This window comes from Delphinapterus leucas, chromosome 2, assembly GCF_059928025.1.
Source record: "Delphinapterus leucas isolate spDelLeu-1000000601 "Yukka" chromosome 2, BTC_Dleu_Yukka2, whole genome shotgun sequence".
NCBI lineage: Eukaryota > Metazoa > Chordata > Mammalia > Artiodactyla > Monodontidae > Delphinapterus > Delphinapterus leucas.
The window spans coordinates 141,868,799-141,888,175 of NC_143130.1; the positions used below are offsets into that span (position 1 = coordinate 141,868,799).

Below are 19,377 nucleotides of genomic sequence, written 5' to 3' on the forward strand. Positions count from 1 at the left end.
TCTCATTGTCCCTTACACTGTCTCCATTGTCTCCAGAAACCATGGCTAGCATTTCCCTAGTGCTGTGTGCCCGGTAACGTTAACAGAGTTTCACTCTGTGAACCCGTTTGTTGGTATTGGCACCGTGTGTCCGACATAAACCTGGTAGGATCCGTCTGCCCCTGCCCATCGCCCCCCTCCTCCACAGCTGCCCTGATTGTCATTAAAATCTTTCTGCTTAGGAGGGAGCCACGCTCTGATTCCTCCTTATTGGAAATCTTTCCATCCTTCATCTTCATGCACGTGCCCTGCAGACGGCCAGCCAGGGAGGGTCTCCTCCCCGCCTACCGTGACCCCAGCTTGCAGGCTCTCAGTATCCCTGTGACTCACTGATGCTATTTGCGGTCTTGCTAGCTGAGAACCTCCATTTCCTTGTTGGATTTCTGTGGTTGGGAAGCCACGCTGCCCTGGCAGGTAGTTTTCCATGGAGCAGCTGCACTCGGCTCTCTGCAGTCGGGGGGCCTGCGGAGTTAAAGCAGGATTCAGCTTGTTGATCACTTTGTGCCCCCTGGACCATCAAGTCCAGGTATGCCGTTGGGCCCGGCATCTTTTCTGTGTGGTCGGAGCTAGGCCCAATGGCCAGGAGTTCGCTGACCACCAAGGGGCTGTCATCTCCCTGGTGTCTTTGTCTGAAGCCCTCCACCCTGCCTCCGGCTCTCTCAGCGAATGCTGTCAGGTATCACGTAGGAAGCGTTTTGGCAAGAAGTGTCGCTGAGAGAGGTTTTCTTGGCAACTATAAGATAAGAGTACTGTAAGGAGTGCTAAATAAATTTGTGCCGCTTCAGCCAGGGAATTTCAACCCTCCTGGGAGTGGGGGCGTGTGGAAGGAAAAGATATATATCGAAGGCTCAGCTGCCGGTTTGATGGCTCATTCATTGGATGGTCCTGAGGAGGTGTGTGACCTGCAGTGCGGACATTGACCAAACTCATTGCCTCTTGCGTTTGTCCAGAGAGTCAACGAATGTTTTCTTTGCACTTATTTTTCCTACCATAAGACAAGGCAAGGGGCAATCTCTCAGTCCCTTTGCTCAAGTTAAGTTGGTCCTGTGTGTACACAGGAGTGAAGGTGGAAACAGGCGGCCTGCATATCAAGTGCACCAAACACCAGCACTGGTTAGAGCCCAGCACCTGGCCTGTGGGGGTTAGTTCGTGAGTCCCTGGCCCCGTTTTAAAGGGAGTATAATAGCCAGACTCTCCACGGAGTCATTTTTGTGATCATTTCCCATCTCAAATAGCTGTTGGGAAGAAATATGAAAAGGTAGGGGGAAAAGAGCCACAAAGGAGCCTCTAACACTCCCTGGGTTGGAAATTGTTTTATCGACTTTCATTTACCGGAAAGTAAGTTATTTCGTATTTACCTTCATAATGATGAATGTTCATGCTTCATGTATTTGTTCTTAAGCTGATGTTGCAATAGATCAGCCTCACAAACACCAGGTAGATTGTCACTTCATGAGGACAAATGGCATGGGGACCTCATTTAATAATTGGGAACGTTGCTTCTTTTAGCAGGGGCCTCATTTTCGTACTTAGTTGGTTAAGACTACAGGGACATGTCGTAGGGCTATTGAAAATACCAGTGCTATCCACAAGCATTGGTAATTTCAGTGGCTAAAAAAATGAGCTTATGACAACAGGTCAGAATTCTGAGTCCACAAATGTTCACATTCCCTAAGCGAGTCAGGTGATTTTTTTCAACGTTCCCTTACGGCCTGGGTCCCAGAATAAATCCTTTCCATTCCTACCAGTAGATCACTTGCCCTCCACATCTTCCTTGGGAATTACAACCTTAAACAGTAGAGAGACCAAAGAAAAGGATTAAAGCCAAAAGATGTAAATACATATTTTATGACTTTTTGCTGGCTATCAAACGTAATTCCTATAAAATTTAGAAAATACAAAAAAGGAAAAATCATTCATAAACATATAACCTAGAAATAAACTTGTAATCGTTTTCTTTTAGCTTTTCCCACCTCTCCCTTTTCCCTCCTGTCTTTCTTTCTTCCCTCTGTCCCCCACTCCAACAATTGTAACATAATAGAATATTGAAAATACAATTTCGTGTTCTGCTTTTTTATTTAGAATCGTATCAGCCTGTAAATAAGTTGTGAAACCCAGCAGCTATAAAAAGATTGATAGATTTGACTATATAAAAATATGAAAGTTACCATAAACAAAACAAAAACAAGCTGAACAATAATATTTGCAACCCATATAACAAATTACTTCTATCCATAATGTATAAGGAGCCTCTAAAAAAGAATCTAAAAAATCACTCAAATTTTAAAATAAGTAAAACTTGTGAATAGGCAACAGACAGAAGAAATACAAATGGCCATTAACCATATATATATTTTAAAGATTAATCTCAGTTATCAGGAAATGAAGTTAAAGCAATGAGATCATTTTCCCCAGCAAATTGGCAAGGATACAAGGATGATTACATCTAACCTGAATAAGGAAGCTAAATGGATGCTCCCGTACACTGTTGGTGGGAGTATAAATTGGTACCAGCTTTTTGGAGGGCCGTTGCTCAACATCTATTTAAATTTTAAATATTCATACCCTTTGACACAGCATTTCCACTTCTAAAAATTTAACCCTCCTACAAGAGTGCAAATAATGTGCATTACTCCATTGTTTGAAGATGCAAACAATTAGAAACAACCTAAATGTTCATAGGGAGGGGACTAGTTAAATTATGAAACATCTTTATAATGGAATTTTTTGTAACCATTACAAAGAATGAGGCAGATCTACAGGATATAGAAATGTGTCCAAAAGTTCATTAAGTGAGAAAAGCAAGTTAATTCCTGATTTATGGTAGTGTAGCATTAAGAAGAAAAGATTGGACGACTATGAACCTGTCATTTTCGCCATAATTTTTTCAGGAATGACCAAATTTTAGGTAATGAAAATAGTACTTGTATAATCCCCAAAGAAATAACTTTCAAAAGACAAAAGTTCTGTCATAAATATTTCCCTGCATTTTTTGCCCTTCATACGATTTTAATAGCTTTCATAAAATTCTGTCATGGATGTTCCATAATTTATTTAGCTGTTCCCCTATTAATAAATAAATTAGCTTGCTTCCAAAATTTGCTGTTACGCACAATACAGCAACAAACATCTTTGTAAAATAAGACTTACGTTTACACTCTCCAAATCATCACTTCATGTAGCAGAGGTTGACAGTTTAACCTAGAAAGAATCCATAAGATGGTTTTGAATGCAAAAGGGTAATGTTTTCTAATCCTTTTAAATCTTAACAGGACCACATATGATCCACTGGAAGCAAAAGAGTTGGATCCCTGCTTCCCGGCACTCACCTATGCTACCCACTCTGACTATCATTTCTCTCTAGTGTTTGTGGTCTCAGTGTGAAAAAGACCAGGGATGTTATCCTCAGGATACACTTCCCAAAGCTTAGTACCAAGCCCTCTCCTTTTTATTCCATTCTCCCTCCCCAGGTGAACTCATCCACACCCAGCTAATGACTTGCAAATTTCTGTCCTTTGCCTGGCCTTTCATCTGAGTTCTAGCCATGTATATTCAGCTGCCCATTAAACATCTCCACTCAGATGTCTAAAAAATACCTCAGTATGTCCAAAATAAATTCTTTGAGCCAGAACATGCTCATACCTTCTTTCCTTTTACCTTCTACATCCTTGCATTACTAAATCCCATTGCTTTTTTTCCCCTAGTAGTTCTCCATCGATCGAGTTCTCTTTACCTTACTGCCCCACCCTGATCCAGGCCACCATCAGTTCTTTTCTGAATACTCCATTAGCTTCCCAGCTGGTCTCTTCATGTTTGTTCTCATCCCCTCTGACCTATTATCCTTCTTGTGGCTGGAGGCTTGTTGTGAAATCAGATTAATGCTATCCTTCTCCTGTGTAAGACCTTTCAGTGGTTTCTTTTAACTCTTGGGCTGAAGACTGAAATCTTCCCTGGACCCTGGTATATCAGGCTCCTGCCATTTCCTGCCCCCTTCAATATTCTGAGCCCCTTGCATATTGCCTGGCTCACAGATGGCACCCAAAGGTTTGTTGGGTGGATGAATGTCTGAATGTCTTCTCTGAGGTGACATGAATGGCATTACTATATCTAACTTGTGATAAAACCAAATTTTAGGCTTTTGTTATTTCAGTGACTTTTCAAAATTCTTTTACCAATTTAATACAGTCCGTCTTGCTTTGAAAAAATGTCAAGTTTATATAAACCCACATATTCAAAACCCAAGCCAGCCCTAAATGGTTTTGTTTTGAAACTAAGATCATAATCCAAATTCACTCTCTTGGCAAATGCCACCTCTTAACTCTTGCCCACATGCCAGCCTCTCTTCCTTAGAAGAGGACAGCAAGTTACCTTCTCAATATTTGACAACTAGAGAGGGATTTGCTATGCATTCCCTTACTCCTGTACCTTCAAGGATTGTGTGAAATCCAGTCAGCTCCTCCATGCACAAGCCAAGAACCAAAGCAAAAAAATTATTTTTCCAGAATTTTGATTATGCATTTAATACTGTGCACAAAAATGGCCTTTGGGCATAATTCAGTGTCAGGATATTTGTTGATTTTCAGATGGTTCTTGTTTCTCACTTGATGTAGTCCTCTCAGGAAGCAGTCTACTAGGAGGATTAGCCAGTGACACAATAGTACTGCATGGAAGAGAGTGTGCCTATTGTAGTGGGTTTGGAGCCCAGGCCTTGGAGGGAGGTGAGCAGAACTGAGTTCAGATCCTGACTTTATCCCTGGCTCACTAAATGAGGTTGGTGTAGAGCCTACTTCATAGGGTTGTTTTGAAGGTAAAATAAGAATATGGATAAAGCACTTAGCATTTAGTGAACATTCAATGTGTGTTAGCTACTGATGACGCTGATTGTTGTTATTATTTCCATCATTATCATCATCCACAGAAGGGTTTTCAGGTTCTCTGGACACACACACACCCCCAAATGAGCGAACAGACAAAAAGCAGTATACTTACAATAGTAGATTGACTATATATTTTAGGAAAACTAATAGCAAAGTTGTACTTCATTAAAAAATTGTTGTCATTTAGATATTAAAGTATGGATAAATGAGATGATTTCATGTTTTGGATTTGCTTCCAGATCTGGAAAAGGTGGGTCAAGAAGGGAGAAAATGCACAGCTGAAACACGATGGGGCATTGATAGCGGCTTTCGCTGTGAGATCACTGCGGGAGTCATTACGTTATTCACTATACTTTTATATAAGTTTGAAGCTTTCCAAGATAAAAATTTTTGTAAATACATTAAAAATAGCTACCGAATAGCCTCTTAGATGCATTCTTGTTCAGGGAGCCAGCTCTCAACTCACTGCCCTTTATTTCTTTTGGAAGAGTAACTGATTCTAGTGATCTAAGCAGTAAGTCTCTTGTCATTATGTTTTATGACTCTCAGAATAGCTCATGGTGGAAACAAAATAAATACAATTTATGAATTTCCTTTGTCTTCAACCACTTGAGAATCCTCTCTGAAACCACTGTGGGCATTTTAAGTAACCCTGATTACCCAGCAAGAACAATGTACTTTTCAGACCATCAGGGAGGATAAAATAACTCTTTCTACCCTTCTGTGCTTGCATAACAAAGGTATAGCTATTAAATACAAGTGCTCAATAAGCTAATGCATGGCGAGCCCGTAACTGTGTATTCGGCAGTTTAGGATCTGAGCCTCTGCCCTGTATGAACTTGTAGTCTTCATTGTGTAGCCTTGTTAACTTTGGCTGCCGAGTTACATGTGGGCAGAGGAGGCTGAGGAACTCCAAAGCCAAAAACGGACCTCTGCATATTTCATATTCAATTCGGGAGTCAGAGGGTGACTTTTTTGCTTTTTTTGTTGTTGTTGTTGAAGCGAAGATATCTATTTACCCTTAGAGCGGAAGCTGACCGTGGCCATAAATGGTTCTGTAACCTTTGCATCTGTTTGAAAACCCTCTTCCGTCTGCGTGTAAACCAGGGGAAAGGATTATGCTTGAGTCCTCTCTGCTTTATAATTGCCCCTCCTAAAGCAGTTCCTTTTCTCCAACTTCACTAAAGCAAAGAATTTGAACTTATATTTCAGGGCTCTTCTTTTCCCCTGGAATCTCTCTCTAAGGGGTAAAGTGCATGGATTTTTATGGGTTTAATTACTTTGGAACAAAAGTCCCAGTGAAGTTTATGGAACTTACTTCCTTCCCCTAAAAATAAAACAGGCTCTGAACTGACCAGCACAACTCACTGTTATCCATCTGACATTCTTCTGTTTATGTCTTTGGTCAGCATCTTCTGCCAGCCCTGAGCTGAGACTAAGGAGGAATAAGGCTCAGCCCCAGCCAAGGGGGGAGACAGGTGCATAGACAGAGTCTTCTGGAGTGCAGTGAAAGGTGTGCTGTCGTAGGGCTCCAAACTGCGTGCTCCAGGGACAGAGTTGACTAGCTGGGGACATTAGAACAGACCCCACAGTGGAGGGTGGAGATATTTGGGCTGAGGGCAGAACGGATAGCCTGGGATTATGTTACGCTCTTAATCGAACCCCCTTAGGATCCCAATTTGAGAGTTTTGTCCTATTAGGTAGCATCTGGTGTGAAACGAGCAATGGCATTTCCCTCAGGGCTGGTCCAGTTCTGAGAATGCCTAAAATGAGACTGCAGACTCAGGACTGAGGTAAATAACCTGCCTCTGTGTCCTGGGGCATCCTATGACCAGGCTGAGGCTCATCCCCAGCGCTGCTCGGTTCTGTGTCCTGAGTATCGGGGCTGTGTTCCAAGACTGCTGTGTGCAGAGGGCATTGTGATGGGCAGCTTAGAAAACCGATGACAAAGCACTTTTCTCTCCCCAAACAATTCCTGCTACCTGTGACAGCTGCTGAGCAGTGAGCAATCAAACCTCGTTACCTGGGTCGCTAGTGACAAGTTCTCCTGAGCAATCTCAGGCCAGCTCTTTAGACCATTGTGGGTTTCTGTTAGCACTTGTTTCTGCTACCCAAGGAGATCCTTTCCGAGCCCTTATCAGGCATAACGGCTTCAGGAGAGTTCAGAAATGCAGTCACCCTGTTTGGCAATGTGAGAGAGTCAGAGCGCTCTGGGAGCAGGACCACACGAGCCTGGACCGCTGGGCTGGAACATGGTGCTGATAAAGCCAGTCCCCAGGCTCAGGTCCCCCACGGCCTTGGTCTCTCCTGAAGCCACAGACTAGAGGTGGCTGGCCGAGGTTAGAGATTATAATGTTTGCATCAGTCCCCAGAGGAGCCAGACAACCAGGCGCTAATAGGGCCTCGGGTCTGAAACCACTTCTGGAAGAACAACTGCGTGAGACCGTGCTCCTGGCAGTGGCCGTGACCAGTATCATCCTCACCCCCAACCTGTGCTTTTGGGATTCCACCTTCACGTTGGCTAAACAAATCTTGCTCACGCTGGGTGTGTGTGTCTAGGGGTCAGTTGGAGGAGGATACGGTTTCCACAGACCACAGCCCACTGAAAGCATTGCTTGTGAGGGAAGTGGGATTCTGCTCAGGGAAGGGGGCAGGAGCCTGATTGGAGGACGGAGGCCCGGTTTGGGTTAGAGGCAGAGGAGCCTCGCTTTCCTGCAGTGGCTGCACAAGTACCCAGCACATCTTTGCCTGACACCCGGGAGACGCCTGGAGCGCAAGCACAGAGAGGAGGCTGGTCTGAGAAAGCTCTGCTGCTTTCACCTCGCTTATCGGGGATTCCTGGAAAACAGGACTTGGTTTTCATTCCTGGGTGTCTTCCAGTGACCACTGTCTGTAAGACCTGCATGGTCCAGCTGGATCAACTCACAGGGCCCAGTGTGGAAACCAGTCTCACCAGTTCTGTCATCACCTGCTTCCTCTGAGCCACAGCGTGATTCTGGGCTGGACCGAGACCAGCCTTTCCCCTCGGGCCAAGCAGCCCAACAGACCTTTATTGTCAGAGCAGGGATGGGAGAACAGAGCTATGAGTGCCTCGACACAGCCCACTGGGGACGTGAAGATGCCCAGTGAGGGGCCGCCAGCACACCTAACAGCACAGCCCCAGGAGGCCGCGGCCATGGCAGCCTCCCACCTGGCAGGCGACTGCCAACCTCCAGGGAAGGGTAGGCACCTAGCATCGCCTTCTGGCTGGGCAGCCTTTCCTTACTGATAAGTCCGCGTGGCTGCCTCTGAGCACGTCATTCCTTCAAAAACCAAAAGCATAAAGGTGTCGCCCCATAGGCAAAGCTGCTTCTCTGGACTTCTCCAGAGGCTGAGCTTAGAGGCTGGCAATGGCGTCGGTGTGTAGGACTCTTTCCCAGTTTGCCATGGTGCCAGACCTCCGTCTTTAATGATGCCCGGATATGCATGGCGATGGCAGAGGTGGTGCCAGAAGCCTGTGTTGGGGAGGGGGTGTTCAGGGGGCACTGCCTTTCACTTGCAGACAGTTTTATTAGCATCCAACCCATGTTCCTGCCTCCACTGAGGCCTTTTACCAGACAGTTCTGCTGCTGGAAACGCACCTCCCTTAAGTGGATGCTGCTCCTAGGGGTTGGGCAAGGGACGGTAAGTGCCTTTTTGTCCTGTGCTCACCATAATATCTGAGGCTTCTGTGTATCTGGGGTACACCTAAACAAACCCTCTTCTTACCCTGTTTTGCTTTTCCCTGGTTATTAACGTCCCCACTGACCCACTGAATCTAAGACAGAAACCCAGGGGTCATCAATTTTGCTGCTTCTCATCTCCCTCTAAATGGTCATCGAGCCTTAATACTAACTGTGTTTTCACCAAAGCACTGCTGACTGACCCCCTAGTTTTCATTCCATCTGTCACTGTCCTCGTTCAGGTCGTCTCTTCCCTGGACTGCTTCAGCTACCTCCAGCTGATCTTTTCTCATCAGCTGGAAATCTTAATTAGAGAGCTTCAGTGGGTCACTTTCGCCTAATATCTAAATATCAGAATTCCTTAGTGTGGCATTCAGGACACTTCACAGTTTGGACCTAACTTTGCCTTCTAGCCCTGGCATTTTGATGGCCCCCGTGTTCCCATGCGAGCCCCCTCTCCATCCTTACTACACCACGTGGGGCTCCTGAGCCCACCTGCACCTCACACCTCTGCGTCTGCTCCATGCAATAGCCCTGCCCACCTGCCCACAGCGAACTTCTCACACCCCTTCTCTGTCTGGAAGATGCTGACTGATGTTTTAAGACCCAGCTCAATTTCTGTTTGTACTGTGGGTATGTCCCTCTCTCCTCCCACTAGAAGGAATGAATTGTTCCTTCTTGTGTTTCTCTCACAGCGCTCGGTTCATACTTCCTTTGTGCCGCTTGTATTATACAACAGTTGGTTCTGTCTCCCTCCCCAACCCCCTTCTCATTCTCCTCTCCTCCCTCCCCCGTGTGTGTCTGTGTGTGTGTGTATGCATGTGTATGTATCTCTATACACACACATCTATATGTATACATTTTGAACAAATATTTATTGAGTGCACTATGCTAGGCACAATGGTGAGCAAACCCCACCTGGTCCCTCCTCCATGGAGCTTACAGTCTAGCAAATATTTGTCTCCCCATTATACTGTGAGTTCCTTAGGAAGAAGGATCGCCTGTACTCTTCATGCCTATCACAGTCTGTGCCACACAGTGGCCACTTGCTCCGGAATGTTCACCGAGTGAAGTCCAGTGGGCAGAGATAGGTGCCAGAGAACAGGGGGCGGGTCGGCGGATGTCTCATGGGCTTAAGGTAAGTGGGAAGCCTGGAAGTCACGTTCTCAGTTTCTAATGGGCAGCCTGTGTTTTGATATGTGGTTAGCCCATTCAGATGGAACCATCGTCTAGGGACCACGAGGCAGATGTCAAGAGCAGATCTACATTTGTTCTCCAGATAACACAAAGAAGTGTGTTCCCTTTGAAGGGTGTGTGCAGAAAGCTCTCCCAGCTGCGTGATCTCCCATCCCGTGACCCAGCTCAGCCAGGTGGATGGCGTGGGGCCTGGCTGCCCCACCACATGCTGCTTTTTGTTTCTTGCAGAGATCTGAAACTGGACAACGTACTTTTGGACCACGAGGGTCACTGTAAACTGGCAGACTTTGGAATGTGCAAGGAGGGGATCTGTAACGGGGTCACCACGGCCACCTTCTGCGGCACACCCGACTACATTGCTCCAGAGGTGAGTGTGCTTGCTCCTTGAGCAGCTTTGGAAATCCAGGCTCTCTAGCAGCCCCGTCAGAAAAGCCACACAGGCTGCATTGATGTGCTGCAGCCTGGTGGGCGGCATTGAAAGTTGACGCCTCCAGACTCCTTTGTGGCTCATTGGGTGAATGATGGCTGAAAATGTCCTTGGTTCCTCCCGATACAAATGTGAGTCAAAAAGTTTTGTAAACTTTGAGGTTGCTTTAGGGTCTAGCCCTGAATGAGGACAAAGTACATTCCAGGCACAGCTATTTAATTTTTTTCTTTGCCTCTACTCAGTGCTTTGATCCCAGCCCCATTTAGCAGAAATAAAGACAAGCTCTTGAATCTTTCCCATAGGAGTGAGTGAGCCCACAGATATAGTTCCAAAACCCTTTCTGGTTTGGATCTGCATATACTATTACTTTGGTCTAAGCAGGACATAGATGTTTGATCACCTGGATGACAAGGCCTCTGAATTGACCCCAGGGAGAACAGACCACCCTCTAGAGATGGAATGAAACACGTATGCCAACGCAGGAAACTCCCTTGTTTGACTTCATCTCCTAATCCATCATTTTCCTTAGTCATTAATGATGCATTTGTTCATCAGATGCACGAAGTTCTCACATTACCCCTATGCACAGATCCTCCAGGAGATGCTCTACGGGCCCGCAGTGGATTGGTGGGCAATGGGCGTGCTGCTCTACGAGATGCTCTGTGGCCACGCGCCCTTTGAAGCAGAGAACGAAGATGACCTCTTTGAAGCCATACTGAACGATGAAGTGGTCTACCCTACGTGGCTGCATGAAGATGCCACAGGGATCCTGAAATCTGTAAGTTTGGTGCGCTCAGCCAGCTTTTGAACTATTGCAAACCAGCTTGACGAGTGTGCTTCTTGGGCTTTGGGTTGGTTGGTTTGTTTTTGAATACCACCCACCAGTAAGCTACCAGCTCTAACTGAAATCTGTGTTTTAATCTGTAGAATCAAAGAAGCAGAGTTTTCTCAGGCTGTTTTTTTTCTCTTACACAATAGTTATTTTGAAGCCAATGCATGAGCAGTTGATAGCATTGTTTGCCATATACCAAGTATTTCTAGCACTTGTGGCTTCACTGTAGGTGAAGTGATGCTCCCGCTTCATCCAGTCGGGACACATAAGGCCATTGGGTCATGTGAACAGCACTCCCGGTTGTTTCGATACGGATTGTGTTTCTGTCGGCAACATCGAAGGATGAAGGGGCCTTTCCCGTAGTGCTGGGAGAGGAGAAGAGAGGTTTTCCAAAGGTGTGCAAGATCTCGTTTGCTTCCATGTTATCCTTGTGCAAGTCAGGTGCCAGGCCCAGGATTCAGGTGCAGTGTAGAATATCACACTGAAAAAGTCTTTCATTCGTGCATTTAAGGCATTGTGCTGGAAGCCTTATTTTCAAGTGTGGAAGAAAGTGGATCTGATGCTTTATGTTGAAAATAAGAAAGTAACATGTAATGAGAGAATAACATATAATTTGGGTCAGTTCTGTATTAGAAAATCATGTATTATTTCCCACTAAATGCATAGGAGGAATAAAGATGAATATTCTTCAGATAGGGAAAACTCAGAACAATCCATTCTCTCTTGGATAGTATCTATGGAATAAGAATTACTTTGCTCAAATCATATCCTTTCCAGTGATTTGAGACAAAAAAAAACTAATTAGCCACGCTGTTGAAAGACTTGTCTCTCTTTAGAAATTGCCAGTCATAGGGACTTCCCTGGTGGTCCAGTGGTTAAGATTTCACCTTCCAATGCAGGGGGTATGTGTTTGATCCCTCCTCAGGGAGCTAAGATCCCACATGCCTCATGGCCCAAAACCCAAAGCATAAAACAGAAGCAACATTGTAACAAATTCAGTAAAGTCTTATTGAATGGTTTAAAAATGGTCCACATCAAAAAATAAAAAATCTTAAAAAAAAAGAAAAAGAAATCTCCAGTCATATCATTAGTATCATTTTAAGGACATTTTGTATACAGATCACTGTGTCCTGGGGCTGATGGGATGATTGTCCCTGAGAATTCTCTACGGTGGTCTTTAGAGACCACATCATTGTTTGAGTTGAACATTAACCCACATCTGCTTCTCTCAATTTTTTTATTTCCAATTTTTAGGAGTCCTCAACCTCTTTCTGGCATTTAGAATCCTCTTAAGAGAATTCTTCCTGACTAAATCTGGGACCTAGATTTCACCCCTTTTAACTCAATCCCTATAAAACCTGTAACAGGCACTAAGCAATGTTAAGATCATATGGAACTATTAAGATGGTTTCTACTTAACCAGATAAATCCAATTACTTTTTTTTTTTACTTTTATTTGAGTATAGTTGATTTAAAATGTTGTGTTAGTTTCAGGTGTACAGCAGAGTAATTCAGTTATATATATACATGTATTCATTCTTTTTCAGATTCTTTTCCCATATAGGTTATTACAGGGTACTGAGTAGAGTTCCCTGTGCCATCCAGTAGGTTCTTGTTGTTTATCTATTTTATATGTAGTAGTGTGTGTGTGTTAATCCCAAGCTCCTAATTTATCCCTCCCCCAATTACTTTAAACTATATCTTTGATGTATATAGAAATATTTTTGGTAACTAGAATATATGTTATCCAGGAATATCCTCCCTCCACAATCTTTGTTCTGGGAGAAAACAGAGCCTCTGGTGCCTAAAGAGAATCTACTCTTCAGTGTGGACTGAGTTGTTCCCTCTACCTCCTTCTGCAAAGCTGTGAACCTCTTTACTTCCCTTTATTTTGGCCCCTTTCTAATGCTAGCAGCTCAGCGGGTCATGGTAGCGGGTCATGGTGTGTCACTGGCCGAGCACTGATTTTCCTAAGTGGCTCTCTGTGTTCTGCCGGGAGTCTCCCCCTAGGAAGGAGCTTGGGTTTCACCCCGTGGCGGTCTTATCTCCCAGCTCTGTTACATTCTGGCTGAGTGACCTTGATGAGCTAACACACCTCTCTGAATCTCCGTGTCCTTGCTCATAAAATCTTATAAAATTGAGGTAATAAAATCCATGTCATAGGGTTACTGCCCAGATTCAGTGAATTCATATGTAAACCACACAGGAACACAGTAAGCATTCTGTTTCTTCCTCCTTCAAGGAGTGTACCTTAAAAGTGATTTTCTGGAAAACACTGGAAAAGGTGTCAGAGAAAATTACTAAAAAACAGTCACCGAGAGGATTTCTGAGACAGTTTTGTACATTTCAGCCTCCAGACCTAAAAATAAAAAGCTTCAATGCTGTAGCTGAGGAAATTCAGCTGTTCTTGGCAGAGGACTGAGACATCTAAACAGAAGTGTGATCAAAGAAAAGAAAGAAAACAATGAAGAGCACTGAAGACTTGGGGCGAAGCACCCAGGAGGGAAGGGTCAGGGCGTGGTGGTGAGGAACCTGCCTCCAGAGCAGCGCTGTCCGAGGGCAGATACTGACTCTTTCACCTGCTGGCTCTGGGACCTCGGGAAGATGGCACAGTTTTGCCGCTCCTCGGTTTCCACATCTGTACCCTGAGGCTCTGAGATAATGCATGGAGCATAGTCGGAACAGTGCTGAGCACAGAGTAGGTGCTCAGGAAGCAGCCACCACTGTCATCAGTGAGAGCTGGGTGCATTTTTATTATTTTTTAATTAATTAATTTTTTGGCTGCGTTGAGTCTTCGTTGCTGCACGTGGGCTTTCTCTAGTTGCGGCGAGCGGGGACTAGTCTTAGTTGCGGTGCACGGGCTTCTCATTGCAGTGGCTTCTCTTGTCGCGGAGCACGGGCTCTAGGCATGCGGGCTTCGGTAGTTGAGGCTCACCGGCTCTAGAGCGCAGGCTCAGTAGTTGTGGCGCATGGGCTTAGTTGCTCCGTGGCATGTGGGATCTTCCTGGGCCAGGGCTCGAACCCGTGTCCCCTGCATTGGCAGGCGGACTCTTAACCGCTGTGCCACCAGGGAAGCCCTGGGTGTATTTTTAGATCCTTTGCCCTTTTCTCTGAAAAATTATGACTCTATTTTATTAGGAAACCATTTAAACTGCTTTCTGGCTGTAATTGCAACTTGATTCAATTAGACCATTACAGTTTTTTTTTAATTGCTACTAGAAACCTAAGAGATTATCCATTAAAATTCCTTCATTTAATAGATGAGGAAACTGAGGTCCAGAGAAATTGTGACTCACCAAAGGCCATTCAGCACATTACTTAAAACAAACAAATAAATTAGAACCCTTGCGCAGCTCGCACGGGAGTATAAAATGATGCAGGCACTGCGGAAAGTAATGTAGCAGGCAGTTCCTCAGAAGATTAAACACAGGACTACCATATGACCTAGCAATTCCATTTCTGGTTGTATATCCCAAAGAATTGAAAGCAGGGGCTCGAACATATTTGTACATCAATGTTCATAGCATTATTCACAATATCTAAAAGGTGGAAGCAACCCAAGTGTCCATCAATAGATGAATGGATAAACAAAATGTGTTAGCCTTACCAAGGAAGGAAATTCTGATGCACGTTATAACCTGGATGAACCTTGAATGAATTATGCTTAATGAAATAAGCCAAATACAAAGGGACAAATGTATGATTCCACTAACAGGAGGTACCTAGAATAGTCATTCATAGAGACAAAAGCAAAATGGTCGTTGCCGAGGGCTGGCGGCGTGGGTGGGTGGAGAGCTAGGGTTTAAGGGATGTAGAATTTCAGCTTGGGAAGATGAAAGAAGTCCTGTAGGTGGATGGTGGTGATGGTTGTACAACAATGTGAACAGACTTAATCCCACTGAACTGTACACTTAAAAATGGTTAAGACAGTAAATATTATGTTCTGTATGTTACACCACAGTAAGGAAAAAACCCTGGGATCAGAATCCAGCTTTTCCTGACTCCCAGTCCAGGGTTCTAAGCTAGCTACACATGGCCTTTCCCCATTTTTCTTCTACGTCTCATTACTAAGTGTCCTGTACCCTTAGAGCACCACATGTTAGCACCCAGATTACTCCCTGATGTGATTCTTTCCACTTGTCCTAGAAGCATGAGCCACTGGAGGAAGTTACCAGGGTCCTGTGTACTTAATACCCACAGAGCAAGAATCTGCCACCTAGTTAACTTTCCGTAAAGTAAGATATAACGTTTATGATAACAATGTTAGTGTTATTTAAAGATTGTGCATTTGAGTCTTTCTCTTTTGACCTGAGATGAGCCTGTGACTGTAGAAGGAGAAACTGATACTTTAGGGAATTAGGATCCCTGTCTAGTTCCATTCGGCAAATACTTGTCAGATGCCTTCCCTTGGCTTGGCCTGCGCTAAGTGCCGGGAAGCAAAGCTGAAAAGACACGGCCTCTTCTGTTGCTCACAGCCTAGTAGGAATGAGGACACGTAAACGGATACTTAGCTGGCTGCCGAGGAGGAATGATCAAAACTCTCTCTGGGGTTAGGGACAGGGAAATGACATAAGGACAAGGCAGAGGAAGCGGCATGTAGGCTGGCTGCTGAGGAACAAATAAGGGTTCAGTAGGGTTGACAAGGGGGAGAAGGGTATTCTAGACAGAGGAAACAACTTGTGCAAAGCCTCGGAGGGGAGAGGCAGCCTGCGTGTTCAAAGAACTCCAGTCACCAGTTCCACCGTGGGTGTGTTAGGTGCAGGGTAGGGGCTGGGAAAGAATGAGTTTAGGAAATGGGACCTCTGAGGGGTTGGGGAGACATTCAGAAAGTGGTCTGTTCCTTGCAGTTGGTCACATAGGTCTGGAGCTCAGGAGAGGGGTAGGGGGTGACCGCTGTAGCACGGTAGTGAGAACAGGGGAGAAGGCATGGACTGGGGGAGAGGGTGAAGAGCAAACGGAGGACCAGGCCTGGGGACACCAGTATTGAAAGGGTGACAGCGGAAGAGGAGGTCAGGAAGGAATGACTTCAGGTTGTGTAAACATCTCAGTCTGCAGCTCATCTGCTAGTTCGACTTGTGGTGAAATAGGCCAGTGGTTTTACAGTGTGATTTCCCCGGAAACTGATGCTTGCAATAACTTTTGAGTAGTGCTAGCCAGGTTCAGGAGCAAATGGTCCTTGGCCAGAAAACTGAGAGCTTGGGGAAATATCTGTTAGGAGGTAGGTAAGTTGAAATGTTTTTAAGGACCCTGAACAAGCTTTCATTTTGTTGTGTAATTCCAGATCAAGGTAAGGTACACTGCTTTCTTTAAAAATACAGACTTCAGGCCTTTTCCAAGGATTTTGTGACCACCTGTGATTCTGGGAGCTCGGTGACTTCAAGAGTTCCTAATGTTATGAACCTAGAGGGTGTCATGCTTAGGGAAATAAGTTAGAGAAAGACAAATATTGTATGTATCACTTATATGTGGAATCTAAAAAATAAAACTAGTGAATATAACAAAAAAGAAACAGACTCAGATATAGAGAACAAACTAGTGGTTGCCAGTGGGGAGAGGGAAGGGGGCAAGAAAGGGGTAGAGGATTAAGAGGTATAAACTACTATGTATAAAATAAGCAAGCTACAAGAATATATTATACAACACGGGGAATATATCCAATATTTCATAACTGTACATGGAATGTAATCTATAAAAATTTTGAATCACTATGTTTTATACCTGAAACTGATATAACATTGTAAATCAAGAATATTTCAATTAAAAAAGAAGAAGTTCCTAATGTTGACTCCACTGGGTAGTGTCTTACATAGTCCCAAAAACTGTTAGGAAGTCGTGCATGCGTTTTGGATTGTAATCATTTGTCATGGAGCTTGGTGACTATTAGAAACATAAACACAGAATTTCAGAGATGGAGGATCTTTAAAAACACTTTGTCTAGGGCTTCCCTGGTGGCGCAGTGGTTGAGAGTCCGCCTGCCGATGCAGGGGACACGGGTTCGTGCCCCGGTCCGGGAAGATCCCACATGCCGCAGAGCGGCTGGGCCCGTGAGCCTTGGCCACTGAGCCTGCGCGTCCGGAGCCTGTGCTCTGCAACGGGAGAGGCCACAACAGTGAGAGGCCTGCATACCGCAAAAAAAAAAAAAAAAAAACAAAACACTTTGTCTATCTCCCTGGTTGGTAGGTGAAGCTGAGGCTGAGAGGTGAACCAAGCTCACCCAGTAGAATGGAAGGAGCACACACTGGTCTGAGGGTCACGAGACCTCATTCTACTCCTGCCACTGCTTTCCAGCCTTTACCTCTGTAACGCAATGGTGAGAACACCTACAGTACCCACTTCGAGTGAGGTAGCACCATGAAAGCATTTTCAAAGTGGTATGCACAATACAGGAGTAAGCTATTAGTATTGTCACGTTGTGAGTAGTAATTTACAGCACGCTGAGAGGTGTCATTATCTTCATCCTCCCTTTGAACAGTCCACCAGCATCATCAAGATTATTAAGCACTTAATTGTACATGAGGCTGTGTTAGCTTTTTATTTTGGAGAGAGTTGTCTTTCTGTTTTCCCAGGAGCCTTTTCTTCTTTTTTCCAATTAAGCATTTTTTTTCTTATACCTTTTTAAAATTGTAGTTGATTTACAATGTTATGTTAGTTTCAGGTGTACAGCAAAGTGATTCACTTATATATATATATATATATATATATTCTTTTTCAGATTCTTTTCCATTATAGGTTATTACAAGATATTGACTATAATTCCTTGTGCTATACAGTAGGTCCTATTATTTTTCTATTTTTTTTTTAAAGAAGATGTTGGGGGTAGGAGTTTATTAATTTATTTATTTTTGCTGTGCTGCGTCTTCGTTTCTGTGCGAGGGCTTTCTCTAGTTGTGGCAAGCGGGGGCCCCTCTTCATCGCGGTGCGCGGGCCTCTTACTATCGTGGCCTCTCTTGTTGCGGAGCACAGGCTCCAGAAGCACAGGCTCAGTAGTTGTGGCTCACGGGCCTAGTTGCTCTGCAGCATGTGGGATCTTCCCGGACCGGGGCACGAACCCATGTCCCCTGCATTAGCAGGTAGATTCTCAAACACTGCGCCACCAGGGAAGCCCCTATTTTTCTATTTTATATACAGTAGTGTGTATCTGTTAATCCCAAACGCCTAATTTACCTCTCCCCACTCCCCAACCCCCAAGTTGAGTACCTGAGTGCACCCCAAAGAAAGATTTTTAACAAATAAACAGAGAAGGAGCAAGCACCCATTGGTGAGCTCTGCCCATGCTGCTGCCCTTGCCTCTGTGTGCTATCCTTCCCCACCAGTGAGGCAGGAAAGCCGAGATCCCCGAGCCAGCCCTTCACATCCGTTCTCACCACCGAATCAGCATGGTGGGTCATCTCTACTTGGCTTCCTGAGATTTCCTGATGATCCTCTCTTTGGAACGTAAGGCCAGCACTGTTCCTGGAACTGGTGTCTGCTGGATAGTTTACTTGCCCTTTTGTTTCTTCCCTTCAGAAGGAAATGCTTTCTGAATGCCTTCTTACCTTTTTAAGTAGAAGGTATTATTATTATTCCTTGTCTGTAGAAGCTGTTTGGATGCCCATTTATATAGCACTAGAGAGTCATAGATGTTCAAGACCTGGGGGCTTCGTATGGTATAATAACGTCAGTGCGTCCTCTGAATTCGGGGTGAGGGGTGTTCTTGTCTGTCGTTCAAGGAGAGTGAGGGGTTGAACAGGATGGGCACCAGCATCTTACCCAGTGTAACTCCTAACCCAGTATTACTTTCCTTCCCCTCACCCTTCCCATCATCATCTTTACCCCCACCCCCAAGATTGGGTAGCCATACACCCAAAACTCAAAAGTCCTCCCAAATTTCACATGAGCTTGGATAGAGAGCTGAGAACTTGTGTGTGAGAACACTCCCCACGGAGCACAGAGTCGCGGGAGGAGGGGGGGGGCACACAGATTTTAGCCCAGTTTTCTACTTGAAAAAAATTCCCAAGTCATTAACCAGTGATCCTGACAACTGAAAATAACCATAGTATTCACCCCAAAATGTACAGCAGAAGACTATTTTTCTTGCTTGCCCTTTTGTCTCTCATGTCTCATCTTCGCTGTGAAGGGGTGTGTGTGTTAAATGCCCACACGTGCATGTTCCGAAAGCAAGACCATCCTCCCCTCCCCCCTCAGAGAACAGGTTGTAAAAACTGGCAACACCCACAGAAGGTAGCACAGGAAAGATAAATAAAGATACACACTCTTGTGTGAAAAACAGACCTAGACTTTCTAGATTGCTGACCTTAAAGATGA

The 19,377-nt window shown here is 44.8% G+C and overlaps 1 protein-coding gene across 4 annotated transcripts in view; it reads left to right on the top strand.

Annotated features, from left to right (window-relative positions):
• The window catches only part of PRKCH (protein kinase C eta), a 223,133-nt gene that overhangs the window by 190,764 nt on the left and 12,992 nt on the right, over positions 1 to 19,377 (top strand). For 2 of the 4 annotated variants that reach the window (XM_089907783.1, XM_089907784.1), the window contains exons 11-12: positions 10,043 to 10,181; positions 10,771 to 11,019. In XM_089907783.1, the coding sequence (XP_089763909.1) occupies positions 10,043 to 10,181; positions 10,771 to 11,019 (388 nt within the window). The remainder of the gene's footprint in view (positions 1 to 10,042; positions 10,182 to 10,770; positions 11,020 to 19,377) is intronic. The other 2 variants (XR_016392186.1, XM_022570430.2) reach the window with 2 other exon arrangements.